This window comes from Arvicola amphibius, chromosome 12 (assembly GCF_903992535.2).
Source record: "Arvicola amphibius chromosome 12, mArvAmp1.2, whole genome shotgun sequence".
Classification (NCBI taxonomy): Eukaryota; Metazoa; Chordata; class Mammalia; order Rodentia; family Cricetidae; genus Arvicola; species Arvicola amphibius.
Window position 1 is genome coordinate 157,801,016 of NC_052058.2, and position 25,283 is coordinate 157,826,298.

General features: G+C 43.7%; 1 protein-coding gene and 1 long non-coding RNA gene across 3 annotated transcripts in view; one reads left to right on the forward strand and one right to left on the reverse strand.

Annotated features, from left to right (window-relative positions):
- Eed (embryonic ectoderm development) lies at window positions 1-24,417 on the reverse strand. 2 transcript variants are annotated; one of them, XM_038313602.2, is made up of 12 exons: window positions 23,786-24,409; window positions 20,355-20,507; window positions 16,337-16,429; window positions 15,304-15,369; window positions 14,139-14,264; window positions 11,472-11,553; window positions 10,526-10,617; window positions 6,804-6,937; window positions 4,387-4,492; window positions 1,496-1,654; window positions 817-890; window positions 1-399 (listed from the first exon to the last, which is right to left on the reverse strand). In XM_038313602.2, exons 1-12 carry the CDS (start codon window positions 23,897-23,899, stop codon window positions 273-275), a joined length of 1,326 nt encoding a protein of 441 aa, XP_038169530.1. In that variant the 5' UTR covers window positions 23,900-24,409; the 3' UTR covers window positions 1-272. The 2 variants fall into 2 exon arrangements, with proteins under 2 accessions (XP_038169530.1, XP_038169531.1); XM_038313603.1 differs by having other exon boundaries at window positions 265-399; window positions 1,585-1,654; window positions 23,786-24,417.
- Window positions 24,016-25,283, forward strand: part of LOC119802590 — a 31,350-nt gene continuing 30,082 nt past the window's right edge. The window contains exon 1 of the long non-coding RNA XR_005283473.1: window positions 24,016-24,200. This is a non-coding gene — a long non-coding RNA (uncharacterized LOC119802590). The remainder of the gene's footprint in view (window positions 24,201-25,283) is intronic.

The window sequence follows — 25,283 nt, forward strand, 5'->3', positions numbered from 1 at the left end:
AAAAGATAGAGTATAATTTTATTACTTCCAACTTTAATTTTTCATCACAATAAAAATAACACAGCTTTACAAAAATAAATTTTTATTAAAAGCCGTAAAGTCTGAGCAGGAAGACAGTACAAAGAATGTAAACAAGGTACACATCACTACATTCAGCTCAGCCTGATTGAATGCTGAAAAACAAGTCTAAATGCTCTATTGCCCTTACTAGCAAGATACATTAATTCTATTTTACAAAGACAACATATTCTAGTTTTCCAGGAAAAAATAGTTTATCGAAGTCGATCCCAACGCCAAATGCTGGCATCATCACAGACAGCTATGAGGATGCTGCTATCCCTGCTAAAGCTGGTTTGTCGGATCGCAGCCCCACATTTATGGTGAGTCAGTGTCGTACACCTGGGGAGAAACATGACAAGAGGTTAATGGCACACATACCAGTGTTAACATTAAAGAGTGAATGAGAAAATGCAGCTCAGAGCCATCGTCATTAAGAATAGCATCCTTCATTCTAAATTTCATCAAGTTTGGTATATTTATCTACTCACCACAGTATAAACACAAGTTAATTGAAATATGAAAAATACCTAAACTCTAAATCCCGCAGCTGTTAAAATGACTGGGCCACGGCATCACCTCAGTGGTGATGCACTTGGTTACATGGCCCAGAGCCAGATCCATGGAAGCCACATGGTGGAAGGTGAGAACCGGCTCCTGCAGGACGTCCTGTGACCTACATGCTGGGGACATGGCAGGTGCAGAGAGGGCCACAGCTATTGCTTATTAAGGCTGACATAAAAGGCCACAGTTACTTACTTGGCTTTATGAGGATCTTCTACTTCTAAATCCCAAACATAAAGTTTGCCAACCTGATTGCCCAATGCAAGCATCTGTGTAAACAGAGTGGAAAACATAAAATCAACACAGTACCAAGCTCTAGGGTATTTGCTAGAGAAGCCTCAGCTCCAGCCTTGGTGGCCCCCTTAACTGAGTTCTGCATCTTATGTTACAGATTTGTAAGTAGCAATTACTATTTCTTTGGCATCTTGAGAAATCTAGGGCTCTGCCCCACTACATGAACGTTGGTGTTACAGTACTCTTTCTCTACTTTAGAGTCACACAGAGTAGGGTGCTCTTCCCAAGTTTTCTTAGAGAAATAGTCATCAGACAAAACTGCAGCAGCAGAATTTAATGCTTTGGATAATAGTTATTCTACCTTCCATATTGATTTTTCTCTAAGTTTTTCTAGAAGAAAAGCTAGGTAAGATGACAAACACATTAAAACATTGTATCTTAAACAGGCATCAGGAACGTAACGTTACAACACCTAACTGCCCGTTTCTTTCTAAACACTGTAGATAATGTGCAGTGCCAAAGCCATCAACACAGGACCAGTACAACCAAAGCGCGAGGACGAGGAGCATGGACAGAACAGGAAAGGGGACAACGACACGGTGTTTCAGAAGACAATTCCAAATGTAAAAGTATGTGCTACCTTTTGCCAGAAATCCATAGAAAACCTCATGTACCAAATGTCACACTGGCTGTAATCAAAGCGCCCAAGAATAGTCACATTAGACTCACTGGGTTTAATTTTATCTATATCATCCTCCATTTTGCCAGGTTTCCAGCATACAATGGCATTTTCACAAGACTAAAGGAGAAATGAGAGACATGTATTAGAACTGAATTTCGAAAATAAAAGTGCTTACCATTTTAGACCAGGTCAAAGAGCCCGCTTTCCAGGACCATACACTATCGTGCCAAGGCTTACACCCAATCACAAGAGATATGACTAGCAAAAGAATTAACAACACAAAAGAATCATTTGGAACCCTTTCTCTTCCAGAAAAAAAATTCAGTGTGGCTCCAGGTAGGCTGGCACCCAGAGACTTGAGGAGCGACAGAAAATCAGAAAACTGTAGTACTGCGACAGAAGGCTTTCTGAATCTGCCCATTGGTTTCCCAACCCACCTGTAACCAGGAGTGGTTCCCTGGGCCTTATTATCTACCGAGCTTCCTGCATAGGGTGGGCACCACATGGTAGCTGCTTAGAAGATAACACAGTCCCAGTCTCCCTGTGGCCACTGTTCCAATCACTGTCTCAGTCAGCGGCCCACACCAGCGGGTTTTTGACAATGTGTCTGGCCTCTAGTTGATAAAAGCAAGAGATGTTGCTATACATCAGCAACCTCTCCTCCAAGCCCGACCAACCTCAACAGTACCCAGATGATCAACACTGCAGTTCTCAGTCTGACAGCAGCTCTACATTCAAACATTTAAACCGCAGGTTCAGAGAAAGACTCTCCTCTACTTTCTTCAAATGTGGAAATGCTCAAACTAAGTGACATCTCCTACACAGTCACTAACTGCACAGCATCTGACATCACTGACCCAATGTTGCTCAAATGCTGAGTGAGACTTTTCTTTAAAGACTCATCTTGCCCCAGGTTTATATAGGAGAGGAATATTTTGTCTCGAACTTGAACTACATCATTTTTCAGCCCTGATTTCTTAAGACCAGCTGAAACATCTAGTCTTGTGGCCCACTAGATTCTTGGACCTTGCACTGATAGGCAGACATTGTTGGATTAGCTGGACTACCGCCTGAAGCCATTCTAATGAATTCCATATATACATGGAACCCTGAATACAGAAGGTAAATACACAAATGTAAAGATGCTCAACAGCATCACTAGAGAGAACGCAAAGCAAGACCACGATGAGGTTTCACTACACGTCTGTTGGAACTAACTAAATAAAAAATAGTGGTAATACTAAATACTGGTAATAATACAGAAACACTGGATACTTTGCTAATGAGGGTGTAAATGGCACTCTGGAAAACAGTTTAGTAGCTTCTTAAAAACTTAACCATCACCCAACAATTACTCTCCAAAGCGTTTATCACAGAGAAACAGAAAGTCAAGTCTTATAAAATTCTGCACACAACTGTCCATCAGCAAGTATGCTGCAGCCCCAAACTGTAAAGAACAAGCGCAGCCCATAAGATGGTGTTAAACTAACTGTGATGAAGCTTGGGCATGGTAGTGCACACCTCTAATCCCAGCACTTGGGAGGCAGAGGCAGGCAGAGCCTGAGGCCTGCACGGCAAATTCCAGGCAAGCCAATGCATCAATAGATTCTCTCTTAAAATAAACGAATACATAAAAACTAATTAACTAATTGGGATGACACAGTGATACCATGGAATATGACTCAGCAATGGAAACGAAGAACCACTTCACAAGCAGCAACCTGGATGGATGTCCAGTCAATCTCATTGAGTAAAAACAATCATAGCATTTTTGAAATGACAAAATCCATGTGACAAAATGATAAGGAACCAAACACACAGCATAGGAACGTTCTTTTTCTAGGTTTGTGGGAGCACAGCAGTATAACTACCGATTTACAGCTCCAGTTCCAATGCCTTCTTCTGGCCTGAGGGAACCAGACAACAGCGTATACAGACATACATGCAGGCAAAACACTCACACGCATAAGAAATATATACTATACTAGTTACTGAGACATAATACTGAGACAAAGTGGGTAACGGTTATGCTGAACCTCTCTGAACCATCTTTAACACTTCCTGTAGTCTATTCCAAGATCAAGAGTTTAAGGAAGGGAACATGAAACCAACAAAAGTAAATCTAAACCCAAAGGGAAATGAGATGGAATCTCTCTAACTCAGACAAGCCTACACGTTCGGAGAACACGGATCAGCCCTCTAGATGACCAGCTGGAAAAACAAAACAAAAGGAAGACGACGTCACCCCTCAATTCTCTGGAAGAACCGAAGGCTCCAGGGCCTTACTGAATGGCGTCGTATGTGCACATACCCCATGCACCCTCAGCCATGACTGTACTTATGAAGCCCATACAACAGAATGTGAACATTAACTGTCCTGTGTGGCCAGTACTGATGCAGTCCTTCTATCCAAAGACTTCTCGTCAGCCACAGATTCAATCAAAAGATGTGGACTCCATGGATACACAGGGCTGTGCATCCGTATCCACCAACAAGGCAGAGCAGTGAGCAAACTGCGGCCTGCAAGCCAAGGGCTCTAGCCCCTGTTCTTACAAACAAGGGCTACCGAGACAAGCACAAACAGGAGCATTCCCGCTGGTCTGAGTCATTATTTTCAACATCATGGACCCCCAGGAACAGTCGCGCCGTGCAAGCTCACTTCTCGTCTTACTCGAGTGTAAAGAACTACAGTCTAGAGAACTTTTTCTCCTTAAGTAAGTTCGACAGTCTACCAAGACTCTTTAAAACAGTTTCTCTCTGCTATTAACAAATTGTATATAAATGGTTCCTTCAAAGACACTCCCCCCTCCCCCACGCAATGCAAGTACAGCTGAACTAGTTTTCCGTACCTTGGAAAGTATCAAATCGCCTAGCCATCGCACACAGTCAACATAATTCCTATGTATGTCTCTGGTAGAAAAGTCAGGAAAGTGGATTTTCTGGGAAATAAATGGCCTGAAGGAAGAATGGAAATGTAAAAGTTAAAAGAAAAAAAGTATAGTAGATCACACTGCTTTTTCAGTCTGGGATTCATACACTGCAATGCTCAGGACCAAACCGAGGGCTTCACAGACGCCAGGCAAGCGCTCAGCCTACTGAGCTTCATCTGCCGGTTCCATTTTGAAAACTCCACAGAATAGGATTATTAATTTCTCTATGCTTCAAAATAGAATGTATCCATTGATCTGTTTTTTGGAGATAAAGTATCCATTTTTCATTTTTATTTTCTTTCATTATCAGCTTTCTGATATGTTTAACTTTCCTTTCTAAACTTGGGGCAGGTGGGATGGTAAAAGCACTTGCCACACAAGCCTGACCTGAGTTCAATGTATGGGACCCACAAACAAGGGGAAGATGAGAAGTAACTCCATAGTTGTCCTCTGATCTCCATTTTTGCTGATATTGTTTTTGTGAAAAAAAAAAAAAAAACAAACAAACAATAAACAAGATATTTTGGAGGTGGTAAATTAAAAGCACACCTAACATTTCTAATCTAGTACGTGATTCTATGGTATTCATATGCTTTTTTTTTTCATTTTTTTGGGGGCCACAACCCACAGCATCACCCTTGTCAGACAGGTGTTCATCCACAGCCATACCCCATCTTTGTGATTCCTTTTTTCCTTTTCGAGACAGGGTTTCTCTGTGTATCCCTGGCTGTGGTACTGGAACCCAGAGATCTGCCTGCCTCTGCCTCCTGAGTGTGGGATTAAAGGCAGGAGTCACCTCTGCCAGGCTGTGATTCACTTTTTATATTAATCATAGACCTGTGATGGCAACATGTAAAAAGGCAGATTAAACTTGTCATCTCAAACCCTTCCACTTCACGTCTCCTGCTAAGATGATAAAATGCTGTTAAGGACTAGACAAAGACAGCGTATGCGCGTGCCCATGAAGGTGCAGGAGAGACCAGAGGGGGCCTCGCGCATCTTCCCGCATCGTTCTCCACCTGATTTCTGAAACAAGGTCTTTGACTGAACTTGGAGCCAGAGGGTTTCTAGGCTTGGAAGCTCCAAGCTCTCCATTCCCCAGCCTAGGGAATACAGGAAGTCAGAGCCAAGCAGGATTATCGGGTGCTGGAGATTTGAACTCAGGCCTTTCTGCTTTTACAGCAAATGCTCTTCCCCATCCCACCAAGCCAACTTGACATGAATGATTAACCGTTCCAGTTCAGCTGCTTTCTAGTCAAATGTGTATTATGTTATCAGTTAAAGCCTTTCAGAAAGATCACAGAAACTGTGAAATATAATTTATTATTTATTCCACAGATCTAACAATCATTTCAAAACAGGGTTTCTCTGTATAACTTTGGTTCAAACATAAATTTAACATTGCACTGACACTGAAAGGCAGAAACCTAAAGCTGAGATCCTGAAAAGTTAAGGAGGTGAGTGAGTGCAATCCAGTGCTTACTAGAGCTCGCAAAATTAGCAACCCAGTCATAACTGGACTTGAAAACTCTCGAATAAAACAGCAATACCAAGTTAGCATATTTAAACATATGATGCTTACAGTGAAAGAGTAATACACGTACATACATGCACATACATGTACACATGTTTATAGTGAAAGACCACTGACAACCCAGTAAGTACTTATAGGAAAATATCAGTATGTATGTATGTATGTATGTATGTATGTATGTATGTATGTATGTATGTATCTATCTATCTATCTATCTATCTATCTATCTATCTATCTATCTATCTATCATCTATCTATCTATCGGGTCTCACTATGTATATAGGCCCTAACTGGCCTGAAATTTGCTCTGTAGGCCAGGCTGGCTTCTAATATCACAACTGACAGAAATGTCCCTGCTTCTGCTTCCTCTGTGCTCAAACTAAAGGTGTTTACAGTCATGCCCAGCAGGAAAGTATCTATCATCATGAACTGTAGCTAGAAAGCCAATTGAAAACCATAGTCTACTATAGTGAATTAGAATTTACTATTTGTCTTCCTCCTTCTCTAGTCCACAATAGGTTCAGGTGATTTAAAACTTTAGTACTTCCAACTTACTGAGTCAAGAACATGAATACATAAATGAAAGAAAGTGAAAATGTACCATCAAATTAGACAAAAACAATTCATTCAAATAAGACTGAAAAAATTTAAAGAAGGGATTCCTTTTGAAAGAGGTGAATTTGATGGCAGGCAATGATACCTGGGAATTATAAGATATTAAAGAAGGGCTTCTAAGGTATTTCTCAATACTCGAGGGGAAGGGAGACACATCTACACAACAGCAAAGCATCGGAACTGTCACCTGTTAGTTTTATTTGGGTTATAATCGTAAGATTCCTTAATTGCGTTCATCATTCTCTTTGAGTTGATTCTCCAGAGTTTGAGGGAGTGATCCATACCGCAGGACATTATTTTTTCACCCAGAAGATCATAGTCCTAGGAATAGAACAGAGCAGTGCGAGTAAATAAGTTGCAGTCTCAACGGCTGCTTATCCAGCCTTCACCTGGCGCACGACACAGTGAACACTGCATCTCAGACCACAGCCCTAACTGCAGCTGGGGCTTCACCTGGCGCACGACACAGTGAACACTGCATCTCAGACCACAGCCCTAACTGCAGCTGGGGCTTCACCTGGCGCACGACACAGTGAACACTGCATCTCAGACCACAGCCCTAACTGCAGCTGGGGCTTCACCTGGCGCACGACACAGTGAACACTGCATCTCAGACCACAGCCCTAACTGCAGCTGGGGCTTCACCTGGCACACGACACAGTGAACACTGCATTTCAGACCACAGCCCTAACTACAGCTGGGGCTTCACCTCTGCACATCGCAAGCCACACTGGGATCTCATTACTTTGTCATCGCCAGCAGAGTGCAGAATGAAGGCAAAAATAAGTTACATGAACTTATGTTCATCCATGCAACTTTATTTAAATACCTTCCTCAACTTTAAGGGAAAAATCAACCGCGGACACAATCAGCCTGACAGAAAGAGCTGAAGCTCTACTGCTTTCCATCTTGCTGCAATAGGGAACTAACGTGGCATTTGCTCACACACTACACGGGTCCTTCCACAGTTGAAATTATACTTTTTTTTGGACTACTTCATATTCCATTTACTGAATCCCAGCACAGAGATATGGAAGTGGACATGAAGTCCCACTCCTAGCTGAGGGCCGCTCTGACAGTCAGTTCTCTAGTGGCGCGGCACCGGGTGTATTTACCACACTCCAGGGCACGCCCCATGCCCATGCCAACTAACACGATCTGGACTGGGTGTGGAGGAGGAGAGGGAGAGGGAATGCTCTAGGAGTTGTTATTTCATAATACATCCTTGTTCATATTGACCCTTCTCCCCCAACAACGTGGCGGCATACACCTTTAGTCCCAGCCCTTGGGAGGCAGAAGCAGGTGGATTGCTGAGTTCGAGGTCAGTCTGGTCTACAAATTTGAGTTCCAGGTTATCAAGGGCTATGGAAAGACCCTGTCTCCAAAGAGAGAGAAAACAGAAAACAAAGAAAGAAGTAACAGTAAAGAATTCTATCCAAGGGCTGGAGAGATGGCTCAGCGGTTAAGCGGACAGGCTGCTCTCCAAAGGGGTCGTGAGTTCAATACTAGCAACCGGCTCATAACCATCTGTAATGAGATCTGGCGCCCCCTTCTGACATGCAGGCATATATGCAGACAGAACACTGTATACATAATAAATAAATCTTAAAAAAATTCTATCCAAGAAGCGATTTCTATATCAATTTAAGTATTCTATAGTGACTCAAACTTGAAAACTATTTTACCATAACATGGTGTTTACTGATTTCACAAATCTACGCGCCACTAATTCTAGATAACTGTCAACAAGGGACCCTTAAAGTCTATGGCTCTGTTAGAATTCCTTTTTAAAAAGATTCCTGGTGTTTTGCGAGTATGCCTGCGCTCTGTATATGTGTGCAGTGTCTGTGGCGGACAGAAGAGGATACCAGATCCCCTGGGACCAGAGTTACAGATGGTCCAGCCCCTCTAAGTCAGATTTCTTTAATGATATAACTTCTAGAAAAATCCAAGCTGACAAGGTAGCATTAGGTAGTCACGATCTTCAGAGGTAGATAAGCCCGACTTTATAGTGTTCTGTCTGCATGTCTGCCTATACGCCAGAAGAGGGCGCCAGACCTCATTACAGATGGTTGTGAGTCACCAAGTGGGTGTGAGGAATTGAACTCATGACTTCTGGAAGAGCAGCCAGTGCTCTTAAACCTTTAGCCATTGCTCTAGCACAAGTGATTCATCATTAGGTAGTTAAATTAGGAAAAAAAAATTTGCAGAGAAACAAAGTTTAGAAAAAATCAACATACAAAATATACAATAATGTTAAAAACTTGAATACTTAATAAAGCTGACAGATTACAATATATCAGTATAAAGATAGTACATATTTGTTTTTAAGCAATCAGGGCAGTAAGAGATGTCTGCTGTAAAAGGAACCTGTTACCAAGCTTAAAGACCAGAGTTTGGTCCCTGGAAACACATGACAGAAACAGGGAAGAGGCTCCAGCACCCTGTCTTCTCATCTCTACATGGGGAAGCATTATGGATGGCTTTGTCCACTGTGGCTTACTACATCCACTTTGTACTACCTGGTCTTATGTCAGGCTGACACGCAAACTAGTTATCTGAAAGGAAGGAACCTTACTTGAGAAAATGCCTCCATAAAAGTCAGGCTGTAAGGCATTTTCTTAATTAGTTATTGACGGGGTGGTGGTGAGGCAGCCCACTTTGGGTGGTTCCACTCCTGTACTGGTGGTCCTGGCTGAGCAAGCGAGGGGAAACAATCAGTAAGCAGCACCCCTCCATGGCTTCACCATCAGCTTCTGCCTTCAGAATCCCACCCTGCTTGAGTACTGTCCTGACTTCCTTCAGGGAAGAACAGCAATATGGAAGTAAAAGCCAAATAAATCCTTTCCTCTCCAACTTCCTTTTGGTCATGGTGTTTTCAATGCAGCAAGAGAAACCCTAACTAAGACACACCTACTCAAGTACACACACACAATAAACACTAAAAAGACACAGCCTTTACTCCCATCACTTACGAGGCACAGGCGGGCTATCTGTAGTCAGATGCCAAGATGCCACAGAATGTTTTAGGTCAGATGGTATTATACTGAAACCTTGCTTGCAAAACACAAAGCAACATTTAAAAAATAGACACAACGGGCTGGAGAGACAGCTCAGTGGTTAAGAGCACTGAGCTCTTCCAGAGGTCCTAAGTTCAATTCCCAGCAACCACATGGTGGCTCACAGCCATCTGTAATGAGACCTAGCGCCCCCTTTTGGCTTGTGGGCACACATGGAAGGAATGCTGTACACATAACAAAACAAACAAACAAACAAACAAACAAATAAATAAATTTAAAAAAACAGACACACAAGACTTCCTAAAGTGAATCACTTATTTCACCTTCACATAAAAAAAAAAAAAAAAAAAAAAAAAAACTCTTATGAATAGTTAAATTTTTGTTCTTTAACATCAGGGACAACAAGAAAAAAAATAACTTGGTGATTTTTAGATTAAATGGAAAAAGTTGGGTCTGGTGGACCATGTCTGTAATCCCAGCACCCAGGAGGCTGAGACAGAGGCTGGAGATTCCAACAGCAGCCCGAGTTACGCGGTAAAACCCTATCTCCAAAGCCAGCAGCCCGAGTTACGAGGTAAAACCCTATCATCTCCAAAGCCAGCAGCCCAAGTTACGAGGTAAAACCTTATCATCTCCAACGCCAACAGCAGACTGACAAAAGGCGCGCCTGTGACGTCTTCCACAATGATCATGGTGCTGCATAAAACCCGAGTCATTTCTACAAAACTGAAAGTGGCTCAACCTGCTCTATCCTTTCATGTGCGGTGTCAAAGTCTTTATGTCAACCCGCTGAAATGACTGCCTGGCAGGCTGCATGAAGCAGGCCCAGCCGTGCATCTACGGAGGAAAAGGTTCAGTATTCACACCACATATCCCAGCTTCAACTTACAGCACTCAGAACTTCATCTCTGTGTCCTTCCACGCCTCCGAATATTGCCACAAGTGTGTCCGTTTGGATATTCCATAATCGTAAAGCATGATCTATTATAACACAGAAAGTTAAGATAGAAGTTTATCACTCACAACTGCAAACTTTTAGTATGGTCTTAATATGTAAAAGTTGTGAAAATTTAGATTATGCATACTAAAACTATTATCTATGACATATACCAACTTAAAATATACCACATGTAGAATGAATTAGAGATACGGTGATGTTAAGTAAATTAAGACTGCCTCAAAAACAAATTAAATGAAAATTACAGCAGACACTGAGGATGTGCTCAGGGCACACCTAATATGCCCTTAACCTAATCTCAGCACTGAGAGGGCATGTGAAGCAAGAGGACTGCCTTGAGCTCAAAGCCAACCTGGGCTGGCTGGTTGGCATGCATCCATCCCCCTCCCCATCCATCCATCCATCCATCCATCCATCCATCCATCCATCCATCCATCCATCCATCCCAAACAAATTGTGGTGGCACGTGCCTTTCAATCCCAGCACTCCGGAGGCAGGGAAAGGCAGTTCAAGGCTAGACTGGTCTACAGAGTATAAATTCCAGGACAGCTAGGGCAACACAGAGAAACCCTATCTTCAAAAACCAAACAAAGAAACACGTCTTGAAAATCCTAACATGGTGGTATGTCATTCAATCCTGATAACTCAATGTAACTCTTCAGGTGAGGATAAGGTTCTAGAACTATCACACTATAATAAGTGAGGTTTGTTCTCTAAGTCTTGGTTTATGAGATGCTAATATAGGCTATTTTTTTCTACTAAACCCCCTTTTTTTTCTTTTAATCTTGGTTATTTTCCCTTATAATACAACTGTCTCTTTAAAACAATTATTCCAAAACAATCTGAGCTAAGGAAACATCTGTTTCTGTGAGCTTACCTTTACTTACTGACAGGAGAAGATTTGGGTCTCGTGGGTGGAATTTCAGCTCATTGATAGCATTTCCATGGCCAACATAGTGCTATAATAAATTGAAAACATTTTGTTTCATATCTTAAAAGCCAATAAATTCTCTTTCATAAACCTTAAGAGAAACAAAAGGCTGGAGGGGCAGCTCAGTGGTAGACCACTAGCCTAGTAGACTCAAGGTCAAAGGTTCATTTGTGGAGGCCCGGAAATGTGAGCCTATTTCCACGCCAACCTAAGGTCAGAAAGTAGGAACTTACCTCTAGTTCCCTCAAAGTTATTGTGCGGCTACCTCAAACAGAGGTCCTGCCAGCTGAGGTTTGAGAGACAGGGCTCTCTCAAGGTTACTGTCAACAGGTGTGGCTACTCCAGAAATAGAGAAGTAGATTCTTTCTACCTCAAACAAGAGTCTAAGGCTCCAACAAAGTTCCAGTTCCGTTATGGAGGTAACTTAGGATTCCACCCAGAGAGTGGTTTGCCTACAGAATGCTTGGTCTAGGACATGAGAGTGATTTGTTTTGTTCTAGTAACGCAATGTTACCTGGGTGTAGCCCAGGACCTTCAATAGTTGGGTTCCTTTCCTAGTATCATGTTAATGTAGTTTGTCTCACTCCTACCTTTTGGGGTCAGGGGTATTTTAAGGAGTTGGAAATTAAATGCAGCTTAAATGTGGGCAAATTTCAGTACTCAATAGAATTCCTTCCCAATACTTTGTTTCTCTATCCTATATTATTTTCGTTTGCATCTTCATATTCTTTACTATATTTCTTTTTTTAAAAGATTTATTTATGTATACAGTGTTCTGCCTGTATATATGCTTGCAGGCCAGAAGAGGGCACCAGTTCTCATTACTGATGGTTGTGAGCCACCATGTGGCCGCTGGGAATCGAACCCAGGACCTTCAGAAGAGCAGGCAGCGCTCTTAACCACTGAGCCACCTCCCCAGCCCCTTTTTACTATATTTCTAAATCCCCCAGCCTCTACCCTGGCGAGAGGTTATTTTTGTTGAGGCTGGTCCCTTACATTCAATCTCCAGCAAAGCTGCCCTCTGCCTCCCAAACAGAAAGTATCATTTAAGTTCTTCTCACCCTTGGACACACTCAAATCACTCAAAAACTTTAAAGAAAGGAAAATGGGACCAACTGGTCACCACTCAGCTAGCAGCATTGTTTAAGATAGCCTCCAGGATATCAACGAGCCCCAGGTGAAAAACAGTAGCATCCACAGTGTGCCTTCTCATCAGCTTCATGTCTTTACCAGCCTGTCCCTGGAAGGGTGCCCTGGAGCCCACAACTCTGGGGTCCCTTGAAAAGAGTGGTTACTTGGTGTGGGAGGTCCTTCTGTCTGTGTGTTACTTTGAGCCTATGGCAGGGAAGAACAGAACTAGGTGGGGAAAGCTAGGCTGAATGCTGGGAGAAAGAAGGGCGGAGTCAGGGAAAAGCCATGGAGCTGCCGGAGACTAACGCTGGGAACTTTACCTGGTAAGGCACAGCACGTGGCTTAATAGATTAATAGAAATGGGTTAAATTAATATGTAAGAGTTAGCCAATAAGAAGCTAGAGCTAATGGGCCAAGCAGTGATTTAATAAATACAGTTTGTGTGATTATTTAGGGGCTGAGCAGTCGGGAATGAACAAGTGGCTCCTTCCAACAGTTACTTTTCAGTTAAAGACACCCAAAGCAATCACAAGAAAACCCTCAGAATCAACTAACTTGGGCTCATAGGAGCTCAGAGAGTCTCAAATAACAACTAGGAGCCTGCAAGGGAATGGTGTAGGCCTTCTGAATAGATGACAGTTGTGTAGCTTGGTCTTCTTGGGAGTCCTAACAGTGGAAGCAGGGCTGTCTCCTTTGCCTGATTTCAAGACCCTACTCTTCACACTTAAGACAAGGGAAGGTGATTAGTGTCTCTCTGTCTCTCTCTGTTTTTGTTTTTTGAGACAGGGTTTGTCTGTAGCTTTGGTGCCTGTCCTGGAACTAGCTTTCATAGACCAGGCTGGCCTCAAACACAGATCCGCCTGCCACTTGCCTCCCCAGTGCTGGGATTAAAGGCGTGCGCTACTGCACTACTACCAAGCTGAGGTGCTTAATCCTACTGTAACTTGACATGCCATGTTTTGTTGGTACCCATGGGAAGCCTGCCCTTTTCTGAACAGAAATGAAGGAGGAGTGGACTGGGGGTGGGGTGGGGTAGGGTGGGGACAGGACTGGGAGGAGAAGGGGGAGAAACTTCGGTTGGGATATAAAACAAATTCATTAAAAAAAAGACGTTTAAAGCAAAAGAAGAGGAATTTAAAAAAACACAAAAGAAAAATAGTGAGTATGAACACTTTCCTATGTATTCCTTAATTTATATCATCTAATTGTCACAGAGGCTTCAAAGGACTGCTCTAAAGAAAGAAATGGAACTAGCAAGATGGCTTAGTACCAAGGTGGGGCTGGCACGGCGGAAAGGAAAGCATCTGGAAGGTGGGAACTGACACCTCTGACTGTGCACGTCCACACGCTCATATACACCTGCACCACACACCCGAAGTGAATAAACACAGCGAGAGAGAAAATAACAAACCAGATGAGGTATTCGTTGTAACCTGTGAGTATTCAAAAGCAACAAGTCTACAGTCTGACCAGAAGATGTACCTTTATACACTGCATGGTTATGGGGTTAATTATCCTTATTATGCCTCTAGAGCCAGCAACAGCGAGCAGAGGGTGGCTGGTGTTGCTATCGTACGTCCACGCACAAGTATAAAAGTTTTCATCTGCCTAAGAAATGCCAGAGTTAAGAAATAAGAATTTATTTTGAAAAATAAACATGCTAATGTTTACAATGACAAGAACCTTCCAAACTGCTAAGTCTTTGGATATTTAAGTGTTCATTTCTCGTCATACAAAATTTGCATAGTGATAGCCAGGTGTCCCAGAACTCAAGAGACAGACACTGGATGATTTTCTCAAAGTAAAGGTCAGCTAGGGCTACTCAGAAAATGCCTATGCTCAAAAATAAATAAGTAATAAGTGGCGGCGGTTTTAGGTCTAAAATCCAAATGAGCGCCTTCCTTGTGCTCACGCTAACACACTTCTCTTTGGCTGCCTGCAGAGCTACACCCACTGGAGCACCGCCGACACAGCAGGCAGCAGGCAGGACTGTCCGCCAGTGAACCTTTACCTACAAGGCCAAGGTGAGCCTGCAGGCTTCGCATTACCGATCTGTCCTGATGCTGCCGGGAACCTAAACGGTTCATTTTCCAGAGTCCTGACGTGGCAGCTGTTCACTCACTTCCATGTCCTCTACAGAGTCAATGTCACCTTCCTTCGCCTTTTGTGCTTTTGCAAAAGGATCTGGGAGAAACATCTCACCATTCAGTTTTTTAAAATTCCTTTAAAATTTGGCTTTTAAATTAAGATCTTCCTTTTCTTCGTAGCTCACGCCCCAATCATTTCCTAAACGGCACACACTTATTTTTCTATTTCGGTGTTGTTGAGCAAATACTTGGAATGAGTGCCAGCTAAGCATCAAGACTACACTGAAACTGAAAACTCCAGGCTTAGCTGGTCCCTGCTGACCATTTCTACCATGGATTTCTAAGGCTCAACCCCACTCATCTTGCACCCGCAACCCCATCTACCACGTGACAAACTGAAGATCAGGTGAACAAGATTCGAGGACTGATCCTGGGGTAACGATGACAATACTCCTAGCTAAAGATGGGACAGTACCTTTAGGGAACTTTTTAAAGTTTTAGTGTGCTTATCAAAACAAATGTCTTAAACCAGAGATACAAAGACAGTAAGAAAAGGATACATCAGCATCTACATAGGACTGCAATAACCGGATTTCCCCTTGCGAATGGCATTCATATAAGGTCACCTAGTGAAACAAAGATGTGTGTCATCTCAGATAAACATTCTCTGGCTCTTAAACATTCTAGTCACAATTACAACTTAATGACATTACAGAAACTGCTCGAAGCAGCTCTGTAAGCTTACCTAATAGCCAGGTAATAGTAGTTGCTATTACCAAATATTTAAATATACATTTCATCCATGTAAACACACCTTTTTCAAAGTGAACAAAGTTGAAAATTTTAAAATAATTATGGTTTATCCTCCTTTAATTAACTTTGTAACAAAACATCTTTAGTACCATAAAACGATTAAAGAACACCACATAACATATACATGTACCAAAACACCACCTGATGCCCCATAAATATGTACAATTTTTAATAACTATGTATAATTAACACTTTCAAAATTATTACTTAAATCCACTGGATTTATGCTTTCCTTATAGAACAATTAATCACAACTTTTTTTTTAAACAACAGGCTTCTGGGATGGAGATCCGGCTTAATGACATGGGTATTTGCTCTCCCAGAGGGGTCTGTTCCCAGGACCCACATAGCACCTCCAGTTCCAGAGGCTCTGATGCCCTCTGGCTCCCAGGAGCACTGCATGCACGTGGTGCACAGACCGACATGCAGGCAGCCACGTGGTGCACAGACCGACATGCAGGCAGCCACGTGGTGCAGACCGACGTACAGGCAGAAAATGAGACTTTGAAAATACAAGTACAGATTTCTTTCATGTTTGAATGATAAATAGCAGTCAATTCTTTCAGATAGTCAAAATATTTATAAACAAAACTATAAAGCCTGCTTCATAACAAATGTCAATAAAAATGTTTTCCAGTCATATTAGTTTTAACCTATTTCTCAAAAGCTGCACTCTTACACAAAAGAATTATACTGTTAAGCCAGCTATTCAGAATTTATTCTAAAATCATTCCATGATGCAAAATAATCCCATCGCCAAGCCGCCCCCTTGACACTCACTCTGTTGCTTCCCACGGTCGCGAACACCAGAGGATCCCCTTCCTTACTGTGCCAGTTAAACTGAACTCCAAACAATGGCTGGTTATGATCCTCCTACAAATCCAGGAAACAGGAGAACTGTAACAGATTTCTGAAAACACTAGCAAACTGTCGTTAACCTTCCCTTCTTTTTCATCCCCAAATTCAGCCCCCCCCTCCATACCGTGTGGTTTGAATAAGGATGGGCCCACAGGGCTGTATATTTGAAAGCTTGGGGAGCAGCTCTATTTGAAAGGATTAGTAGCTGTGGCTTTGTTGGAGACAATGTGACACTGGAGGATCCAGATGTAGAACTCTCAGCTACCTCTCCAGCATGTCTGCCTGCAGGCCTCCATGCTTCCAGTCATTACCTTTGGGCTGAACCTCTGAAGGCAAGTCCCCGTGAAATGCTTTTTTTAAGAGGGTGTCACTGTCATGGTCTCTTCACAGCAAGAGAGCACTGACTGAGACGATCGCGCACACGCTGCTTCTGACATTGAAACTAAGACACCTCGCAAGCGCCCGCATCTTAAACTATGTGAATGATTTTTAACAAAGATTTACACCATACGCTACCCTGGGAACACTTGAGTCTTTTTGTTTTCTCAAAGCCAACCATCTTTCTGAACTGTAATAAACTGAGAACATTTGGTAGATACATTTTAAGGTCTTGAGCCCAGAGGACAGTTATTTCTCTCATATAACAAACTAACAAATGACTTTGGATTTTATTAGAATTGACTTTTTCCTTGAAGTGGGGCATATCACACTCCATCCCAGCCACTACTTTATTAGTCCTATACAAACAAATTTGAGTTATTGTGAGCAATCTTTAAATAACCTTGGATTTGTACCAGGCAGTGTGGCACACACCTTTATCCCAGCACTCGGGAGGCAGAGGCAGGTGAATCTGTGTTGGAGGCCAGCCTAGTTGGTCTACAGTTTCAGGACAGCCAGGGCTATACAGAGAAACCCTGCCTCAAAAAACAATAACATAAAAAAAATTCCACTTGGATTTGGATCATAGGAAAGTAAGGACTTAGGGAGGGGGATGAGCTGTGCCTTCAGATAAGCAACGGGAGAACAATCTGTACAATTTGTTTTAGTGCTTGTATTAAAACCGGGGCTTAATCTGCACAGTAGATAAGCACACTAGCCGGCTGTTGACTTTTGTTCTCCAAGTAGCATTTCAGACTCAGGGCTTTACTGCAATCTCTGTGCCCAACACTGACTTCCAAGGTCACGTGAAAGCACTCCCCTCCCGCTCCTCCCCACCCCTGACTTTTACTGTCTTCTAGCTTTTATTTTCTTATCTCTTAAAAATCCAGGGCTTTGGGCTGGAGAGATGGCTCAGCGGTTAAGAGCATTGCCTCCTCTTCCAAAGGCCCTGAGTTCAATTCCCAGCAACCACACGGTGGGTCAAACCATCTGTAATGAGGTCTGGTGCCCTCTTCTGGCCTGCATGCATACAAGCCAGACAGAATATTGTATACTAAATAAACAAACAAATAAATAAATACTTAAAAAAAATCCAGGGCTTTATGCTTTGGAAATATTTTTTAAAGCACCTAAAAACATCTCCCAGAGCTTGAGAGATGACTCAGCAGTTTTGCAGAAGACCCAACTCCGGGCACCGATGGGAAAGGGGGCTCATAACCTCCTGTAACATTTCCAAGGGAACCCACAGCCTCTACCCCATGCACACAGCCCCATAAGACACCCATACACATAATACATCAACAAAAACATCTTCCAGAAAGAGACAGTATCTAAAACCAGTGAGTTAACATAAGTATTTAAAAAATTTTCAGAAAAGGTTTTGTTTGGTTTTGGGAATACTGTCATCTATTAAACATGGGCATCTTTTAATTCAGCCTGATTTGGTGTGATTGGGATTACTTGCCTTTGTTTAAGAAAATACTTAACAGGAGTAATTTTTAAAAATCATTTGTATGTTCTAGATATTAATGTATAGAAAATAAAGGTTTTATCAAAAAGTTTAAACTTACATCTATAGAAGATAGTGTATATATTTCTTCAAGAAAAAAAAAAGCCCTCAAAATTTAGAAAACATTAAATGAACATAGAAAACATTTAAAGTAAGCTGCAAAAGACCTTACCCCCAGTGGTTTCTTTTTATAAACTAATGAAAATGCTACTGAGGACACAATTAATTTAACTCCAACTCCTCCTCTCCCCTAAATATTACTGCACACTTAAGGAATTAAACTCGGCACAGTGCTCACACCTACAATCACAGCACACTGAAGACTGAGCTGTGCCAGGCAGTGGTGGCGGTCTATACAGTGAGTTTCAGAACAGCCAGGGCTACACAGAGAAACCTTTCTGCCTGTCTCAAGACAGCCTAGGTTACATAGTGAGACCTATCTTAAAAAAAATACGTTACCACGAAGTGGCAGCAGGAAGTGGTAGTATACACCTTTAACCCCAGCACTTGAGAGGCAGAGACAGGCGGATTGAGAGTTGTGAACAGCCAGAGCTACACCAAGATTCAGTCCCAGCGCCCACACTGTAGCGTGCACTGGGACCCTGTCCTCAGAGAAGTACTAAGAGAACCAGGAATGCTAGCCACACAGGGGTGTCACCTCGATGGAGGAGTTAAAAATCAAATACCTGCACTCCATCCAGAAAGCTGAGTGGGGGTTTTTAAACAACCTGGTAACCATTTTGCTATCTGAAGGGACAGACTTCACCCTAATTTCCAGAACCAGACTCTTTCCTCCCTAACCATTACCCATCCTTAGATGTTCAAGTACTTATGGCTGCTGACCTCTGCGCTATCAGTCAGAGACCACACTAGATTCTAGGCCTTTTAGCTACAGAACCCACTCTCACGGTCATGTGTATTTTATGAAAGAGTCACCATGTAGTCACACCTTAAGGGCTATTGTGCACCAGGAACACATGGGAATTATTGTTGCCCGGAGACCCTTTTCCAAATGCTATTGTGTTTAAATATGCATACAATACTGTGGTCTACAGAGCAAGTTCCAGGACAGGCTCCAAAACTACACAGAGAACCCTGACTCAAAAACAAACAAAAAGGCCTACAGTAAACCTCCTGGTCTAGACTCCCTCAAGTCTGACCCAGGCTTGATGACGTCAATCTGCACTGGGTTTCCATTCTCATCTCTTCTCATGGTTTGCTTCCCTGTATGACACCTGCAGGGACCCCTCACAAGAGGGATGACAACTCTCTAAACTCCAGTAACAGGGGAACCGACCCTCTCACACCAACATACATGCGGGCAAAACACCAACGTACATAAAACCTAAGTAAATAAGAATACACTGGTTTCGTGTGCGTACAGAGGCCCACTTGCCACCCATAGGGCAGTCAGAGAACGACCTCAGGAATCAGCTCTCTCGTTCCACCATCTGGGCTCCAAGGACAAAACTCAAGTTCTCAGGCTTAGCAAACACCCTTACCCACTAAGCCATCTGGCTGGCCCCCAAACCCAAAAGCTTTTTACATGTCACACTGTTTTCCTATGAGACCACTTGAAGCAAATGTGGAAAATGTTTTACAACTGTAGCAGTGCAGGCATGGTGAAGTTTACTAGGGTCCGGTTAACAGAGCACTCAGCTATGTTTAAACTGGATTAACAGATAAAGCAACAACAGCCTGCAACCCAGTACTATAGAGTGAAAAGAAAGCACAAGTAGAGCTCAAACGACTACATGTATGGATCGCCACATTCAGTTTAAACAAACCTTTCAAACACTGTCATTTTAAGATATTTTAAACCTAAGGGCGTCCTGTATGTCCCTGAAAAGTCGCACCGAGCAAACCTCGGGGTGGAGGCAGCGCGCAGGGTCCCAGACCAGACTTAAACGCTGTGGCAATGGCCGACCTGAAGCCAGGAGTACCCTGGACACAGAGAGGGGTGCCCTGCGGGGAAAGGGGACTTTCTGGGGACCGTGGCCCCGAAGTTGTGGCTCGGGACAGCTGAGTGCAAGCCCCACTTCCTGTACATACCTTGAGGCTGTTCACACATTTGAAAGAATATTTGCATTTCTTTGACTTCCATTTTCCCTTTCCCCAGCTTTTCCTTCCAGGCGCGTTAGGTGTATTTGTAGGTGTGTCGGGGCGTTCTGTGTTTGTGCCACTCTCGATACTGACAGCATCATCCTGTGTGCAGTAAAACCAGGCACAAATTCATCAGGCAGAGAGATACGTGCAAGGTATTTAGAAGATAATGACTAACTTAAAAGCGTGAAAAAAAAAATGGGACATGCCCCCCTGGCTGCAGCTGGAGATTTAGGAAGGAAAAGCCAGTTATGCATTAGGACACTGGTGGGTAGTTTACACGGCAGTGAAAGCAACAACAAAGTGTAAGAAAGATAGCAAAAAAGTAATTTAGCTTTAAATAAGAAGCTGGCCTATGCCAGAGACACTAAAACAATTAACACCATTTGTCTTACACAGCTCTGTGGAAAAGCCACTAATTAGACAAGGAAATCTTATTCAGAAAAACTAACTGTCCTGCTGGTGAGGAGCTGCTAGGATTCAGTACCTCACTAACAAATAACCGTGTAAATTTATAAATCCGACTGGTCGACACATCTTCATAATTTGACTACAGCTCAAGTGGAAGCCAGTGTAGACACCACACGGTCAGCGCGGCAGGAGTGCTCACGCTAATTTATAACACAAACCACTCAGAATTTTAAGGACGTTTAAAGAAGTCTCACGCGGTCTGGTCCACACCATGTGTAAAGGCATTCGCCTCATAGTCTGAACACTACTCCACACATGTGAACTCTGTACACAGTCATCTGTGCAGACGTGGACATGGCTTGAGGAAAAACTGGAAACTCTTCCAACTTAGCTGCAGTTGAGAACCTACACTCAAGTCTTCTCTGGAATACGAAGATTTCCATCTATTGCCCTGGGGCAGTCAGTAGTCCCTAAACCATTCCAGAGGAATCCTTAGTCAGAGTGAGTCTAATAGCTATTAAGTTGAAGCCAGGAAGTCTACACTGCCTTTGTGATCTAACTTACTGCTTTACACTACAAAAAGGTTAAAAATAAATTGAAGGGAGCTGGAGAAATGGCTCAGAGGTTAAGAGCACTGGCTGCTCTTCCAGAAGTCATGAGTTAAATTCCCAGCAACCACATGGTGGCTCACAGTCATCTATAATGAGATGTGGCGCCCTCTTCTGGTGTGTAAGCACACATGGAAAAAATGCTGTATACATAATAAATAAATAAATCTTAAAAAAACCGAAGTGTCAAAATGTATTTTTTTTAAAAAAAATCACTAATTCGTTTAAAAACATTAGTTCTTAAGGTTTTTCAAACTTCACATTGGCCCAAAACAATACACCATTCTAGAACATATTATCTAACACCAGAAAAAAGAACGGAAACTAGGCATAGTATCTCATGCCTATAATTCCTGTACCCAGAATGCTTAGTTTGAAGTTAGCCTGTGAGACTCTAACAAAAACACCCCAAAAAGGAAGTACTCCCAACAAAGTAGGTGCTTAATAAATATTTGAATTGCAATTTAATGTAAATGTATAATTAGTTTCTATGGAAATTTAAAATGTCACAAGCTTAAACTGGGTTCCTAAATTGCAATCAATTTTGGCTAGGCACGTGTTTCCCCAGCAATTGGGAAGTAATGGCAGAAGGAACCCAGCCAGCTGGACATAACAAGATCCTGAATAAAAAAATAAAATAAAATAAATCACTTTTTAGCTGTTCCTCACCTGTTAATTGTTCTTATATGCAAAAAGTTCTCATTTGGGATTCTGAGGTTCCATCCCCTATTATAATTGCTGCAGATTTTTTTTTAAATCAGCCTATCACTTCTACCAATGATTCCGGCAAAACCTGGTATTTACTGTGCCAAGAAATACATACATTACTCCATCTAAATGGGGAGCAAGTTATGGTGGCTCAGGTCTTGATTCCAGCACTTGGTTGGCAGGGGCAAATGGATCTCTACGAGTTCAAGGCCAACCTGGACACGGCAGACTCCAGGCCCACCACGGATGCAAGGTGAGACACCCTTCACCTGTTTCGAAAACTAGAAATTTAATTAAAGAAATAAAACCAAATACAACACGGGGAAGAACACCTTTGGCAGAGGACTTAACCTGAGGACTCCTATATGGCCGCCATGTTCTTTACAAACGCACTTAACGTCTCCAGCGTTATAAAGAATTTATTAAATAGATTCTAATGTCTTATTCTTGATTTGTTTCCTCATCTTATATACTTTCTCTATGTATCTATGGTATTCTGCAGGGCCTGGTGGTGCACGAATGAATTCTGGGTACTGATAGGGTTAAGGTACGAAGATAACAGGTTTGAGGGTGGGTTGTCTGTGCTACATAGGGAGATTCTGACTCAAAAAAGACAATTTTTTTTTTTTTCGGAGACGATCCCATACCAAAACTTCAATTTCGTTCCTATCAATCATTCGGTTATGGGTAGTTTTAGAAAGCATTAAAAATAATATATTCCCCTTAAGAGTCTGTAAAAAGAAAATGCGCTTTCTCTTAATTTTCCCCCTGCCAATTTCCTCCTCCTAAACAAACTGACATTTTCATTAAATTCTGGGTAATTAAGCATATGAAAAAGCCAACGCCTAACTCCACACTACGCAATCATAATCTAAGTAATTATTAGAACACGTGTACAGTACTTTTCACAACACTTGTACAGCACTTTTTACGGGGCAGCATTTCTCTAAGCAGTATGACTTTGCTAATCTTCATACTCGCTCAAATACACCGGTCTTTACCACGAATGCCTGAAAAAATCTTCCAATCTCTTTACATTAAGTAAAAAAAACTTTCAAATTGTCCCCTCTCTTGTCGTAATCAAAGGTGGTTCCCCCTCCACGATCTTCTCTGACGCGAAGGCACGCCCCACTTTCGCGGAAAGGAGCATGCAGAAGCCCAGTCACGCACACCCAAGCCAAAGGGCTCTCTCCTTCCCAACCTGATCCCGCAGGGCTCTACGGAGTGACGCAGTCCCTCCCTCTGGAAGACCTACCAACTTTCCTCGGGAAACACAATCTCTTACCCGGAACATGCCTCTGAAACTCGGACAATCTCAGATTCGCAGTCCCCGGCAAGTCCCCCAAAGGCGCAAACTCACTCCTCCTCCCCCGCAAGGAGGATCGGAGCAGACCTCGCCGAACTCGGGACCCTCAATCCGCTCCTTCACCAACTTTCCGCTTGCTAACGGAAGCCGCAGCCCCGGACAATTCAAATCCCTCGGACAAGTTGGATTTCCCCGCACGCCCGCGTTTTCCTGAGCGCGGGGTGACACCTTTCCCTGCCCCCACGGCCGCCCTCCCGCCCGCTCGCTCGCTCGCCCCGCGCGCTCAGTTTCCAAAAATCCTGAAACTTGCAACTCCGCGGTCCCAGGACAGCCAGGGCTGCACTCACATTCTCGTCTCCCGAGAGGTCCGGGTTGCTGTTCTCGTCGCTGCTCAACTTCTGCTTCTTGGCAGCAGGCATGTCTGTTCCCGCCGGCGCTGTCGACACTTCCCTCTCGGACATATTCCTCCGCCTCCCTCCAGGTTCCTGCCGCCTCGGGCGGGGCCTCCGCCACGCCGCCGTAAAGCTGCCGCCGGCGCCGCCACCGCCGCCGCCGCCGCTCCCCCCACTGTCGCAAATCGCGCCCAGCCGCCGAGGCGGGCGGGCGTGCGACCCCGCCACACTGCTGAAAAAGGGGCGCGCGCGCGCGCCCGCCCTCCCGCACGGCTGCCCGGCGCCTTCCCGTCCCCGGCTCCCGACGGGCGCTTTTCCCGCCGTCCTCTCGGCACTTGGCCCGGAGGCGTCGGGGTCGGCGGGCTCAGAGGTCAGGCTTCCCCACGTCCCCCTGCCCCGCCAGCGCCTAGGGGGGAGGCGGGACTCAAAGGGCTGCTCCCTCACCCCCTTCCCGGCCAAGACGTTTGCTCCGCAATTGGCTCGATCCTTCGATCTCCGACCCGCTGCAAACGAGCGAAAGTCTGTGGCCCGGAGCAGACCACCACTGTCCCAGAGGGAGGGGGGAGGGACGAGGGGTTCCCCCCCTCGTCTGGGGCGTCTGTGCCAAAGGTCCCTGTGCCGAGTCTGGAGGATGACCTGGTAGTGCAGTTCATGGAACTCCTCCCAACCTACGCTCTTTCTTGAAGGCAGAAATGGAAAAACCTATAGGTTGTTTTCTGCTGTTACCCCCATCTGGCAGATGGAAGGGACCCGCCCGGAGGTGCGCATGCGCCGAGGCGTATTCTCGCGCTGGGATGGGGGAGCCGGCCTCCAGGCCCCTCCTCTTCTCGGTTCTTGTTTGCTGAACCAGGTGGTCTTCCACCGGTTCCCAAAGCTCCGGGAAGGATTTCTAAACGGTACCGACTCAGTACCTCCGGACACGCCTAAATTCTGGGCAGATATTTCATCTAATGACTATTAATTACAATGAATGATTATAATCAACCGGTTGGTGCCAGTATTGGCTTAAGTAAAGCTATATTTTAAATTGCATATTTAGGCGTAAGTAAAAATACCTTGCGGTGCACGATGCATGTCACAATTTCCAGCACTGGAGAGGCAGCAACAGGAATATCACCTGATCGCCTCAATCTCTAGATCATCCTGGTCTACGTAGAAAGTTCCGAGCGAACCAAGGGCTGTTTATTAAAAAGCTATCCGAAAAACAGTCTTAAAATTATAGTTTGGCCAGGTGTGGTGGTGCATGCCTTTGATCCCAGCACTAGGGTGACAGACGCAGGTGGATTGCTGTGAGTTTGAGTGGAATCTCGGGTCGGCCAGGGCTGTGTAATAAGCCCTATCTCCAAAAATAAATAAAATAAAAACCCAAATCACATGGTTCTAAATTACCATGATTTATAGTGGAAATGTTTTTAGCTGTTGAAAACCGAGGCCCTAGGAAACTGACAAAGTC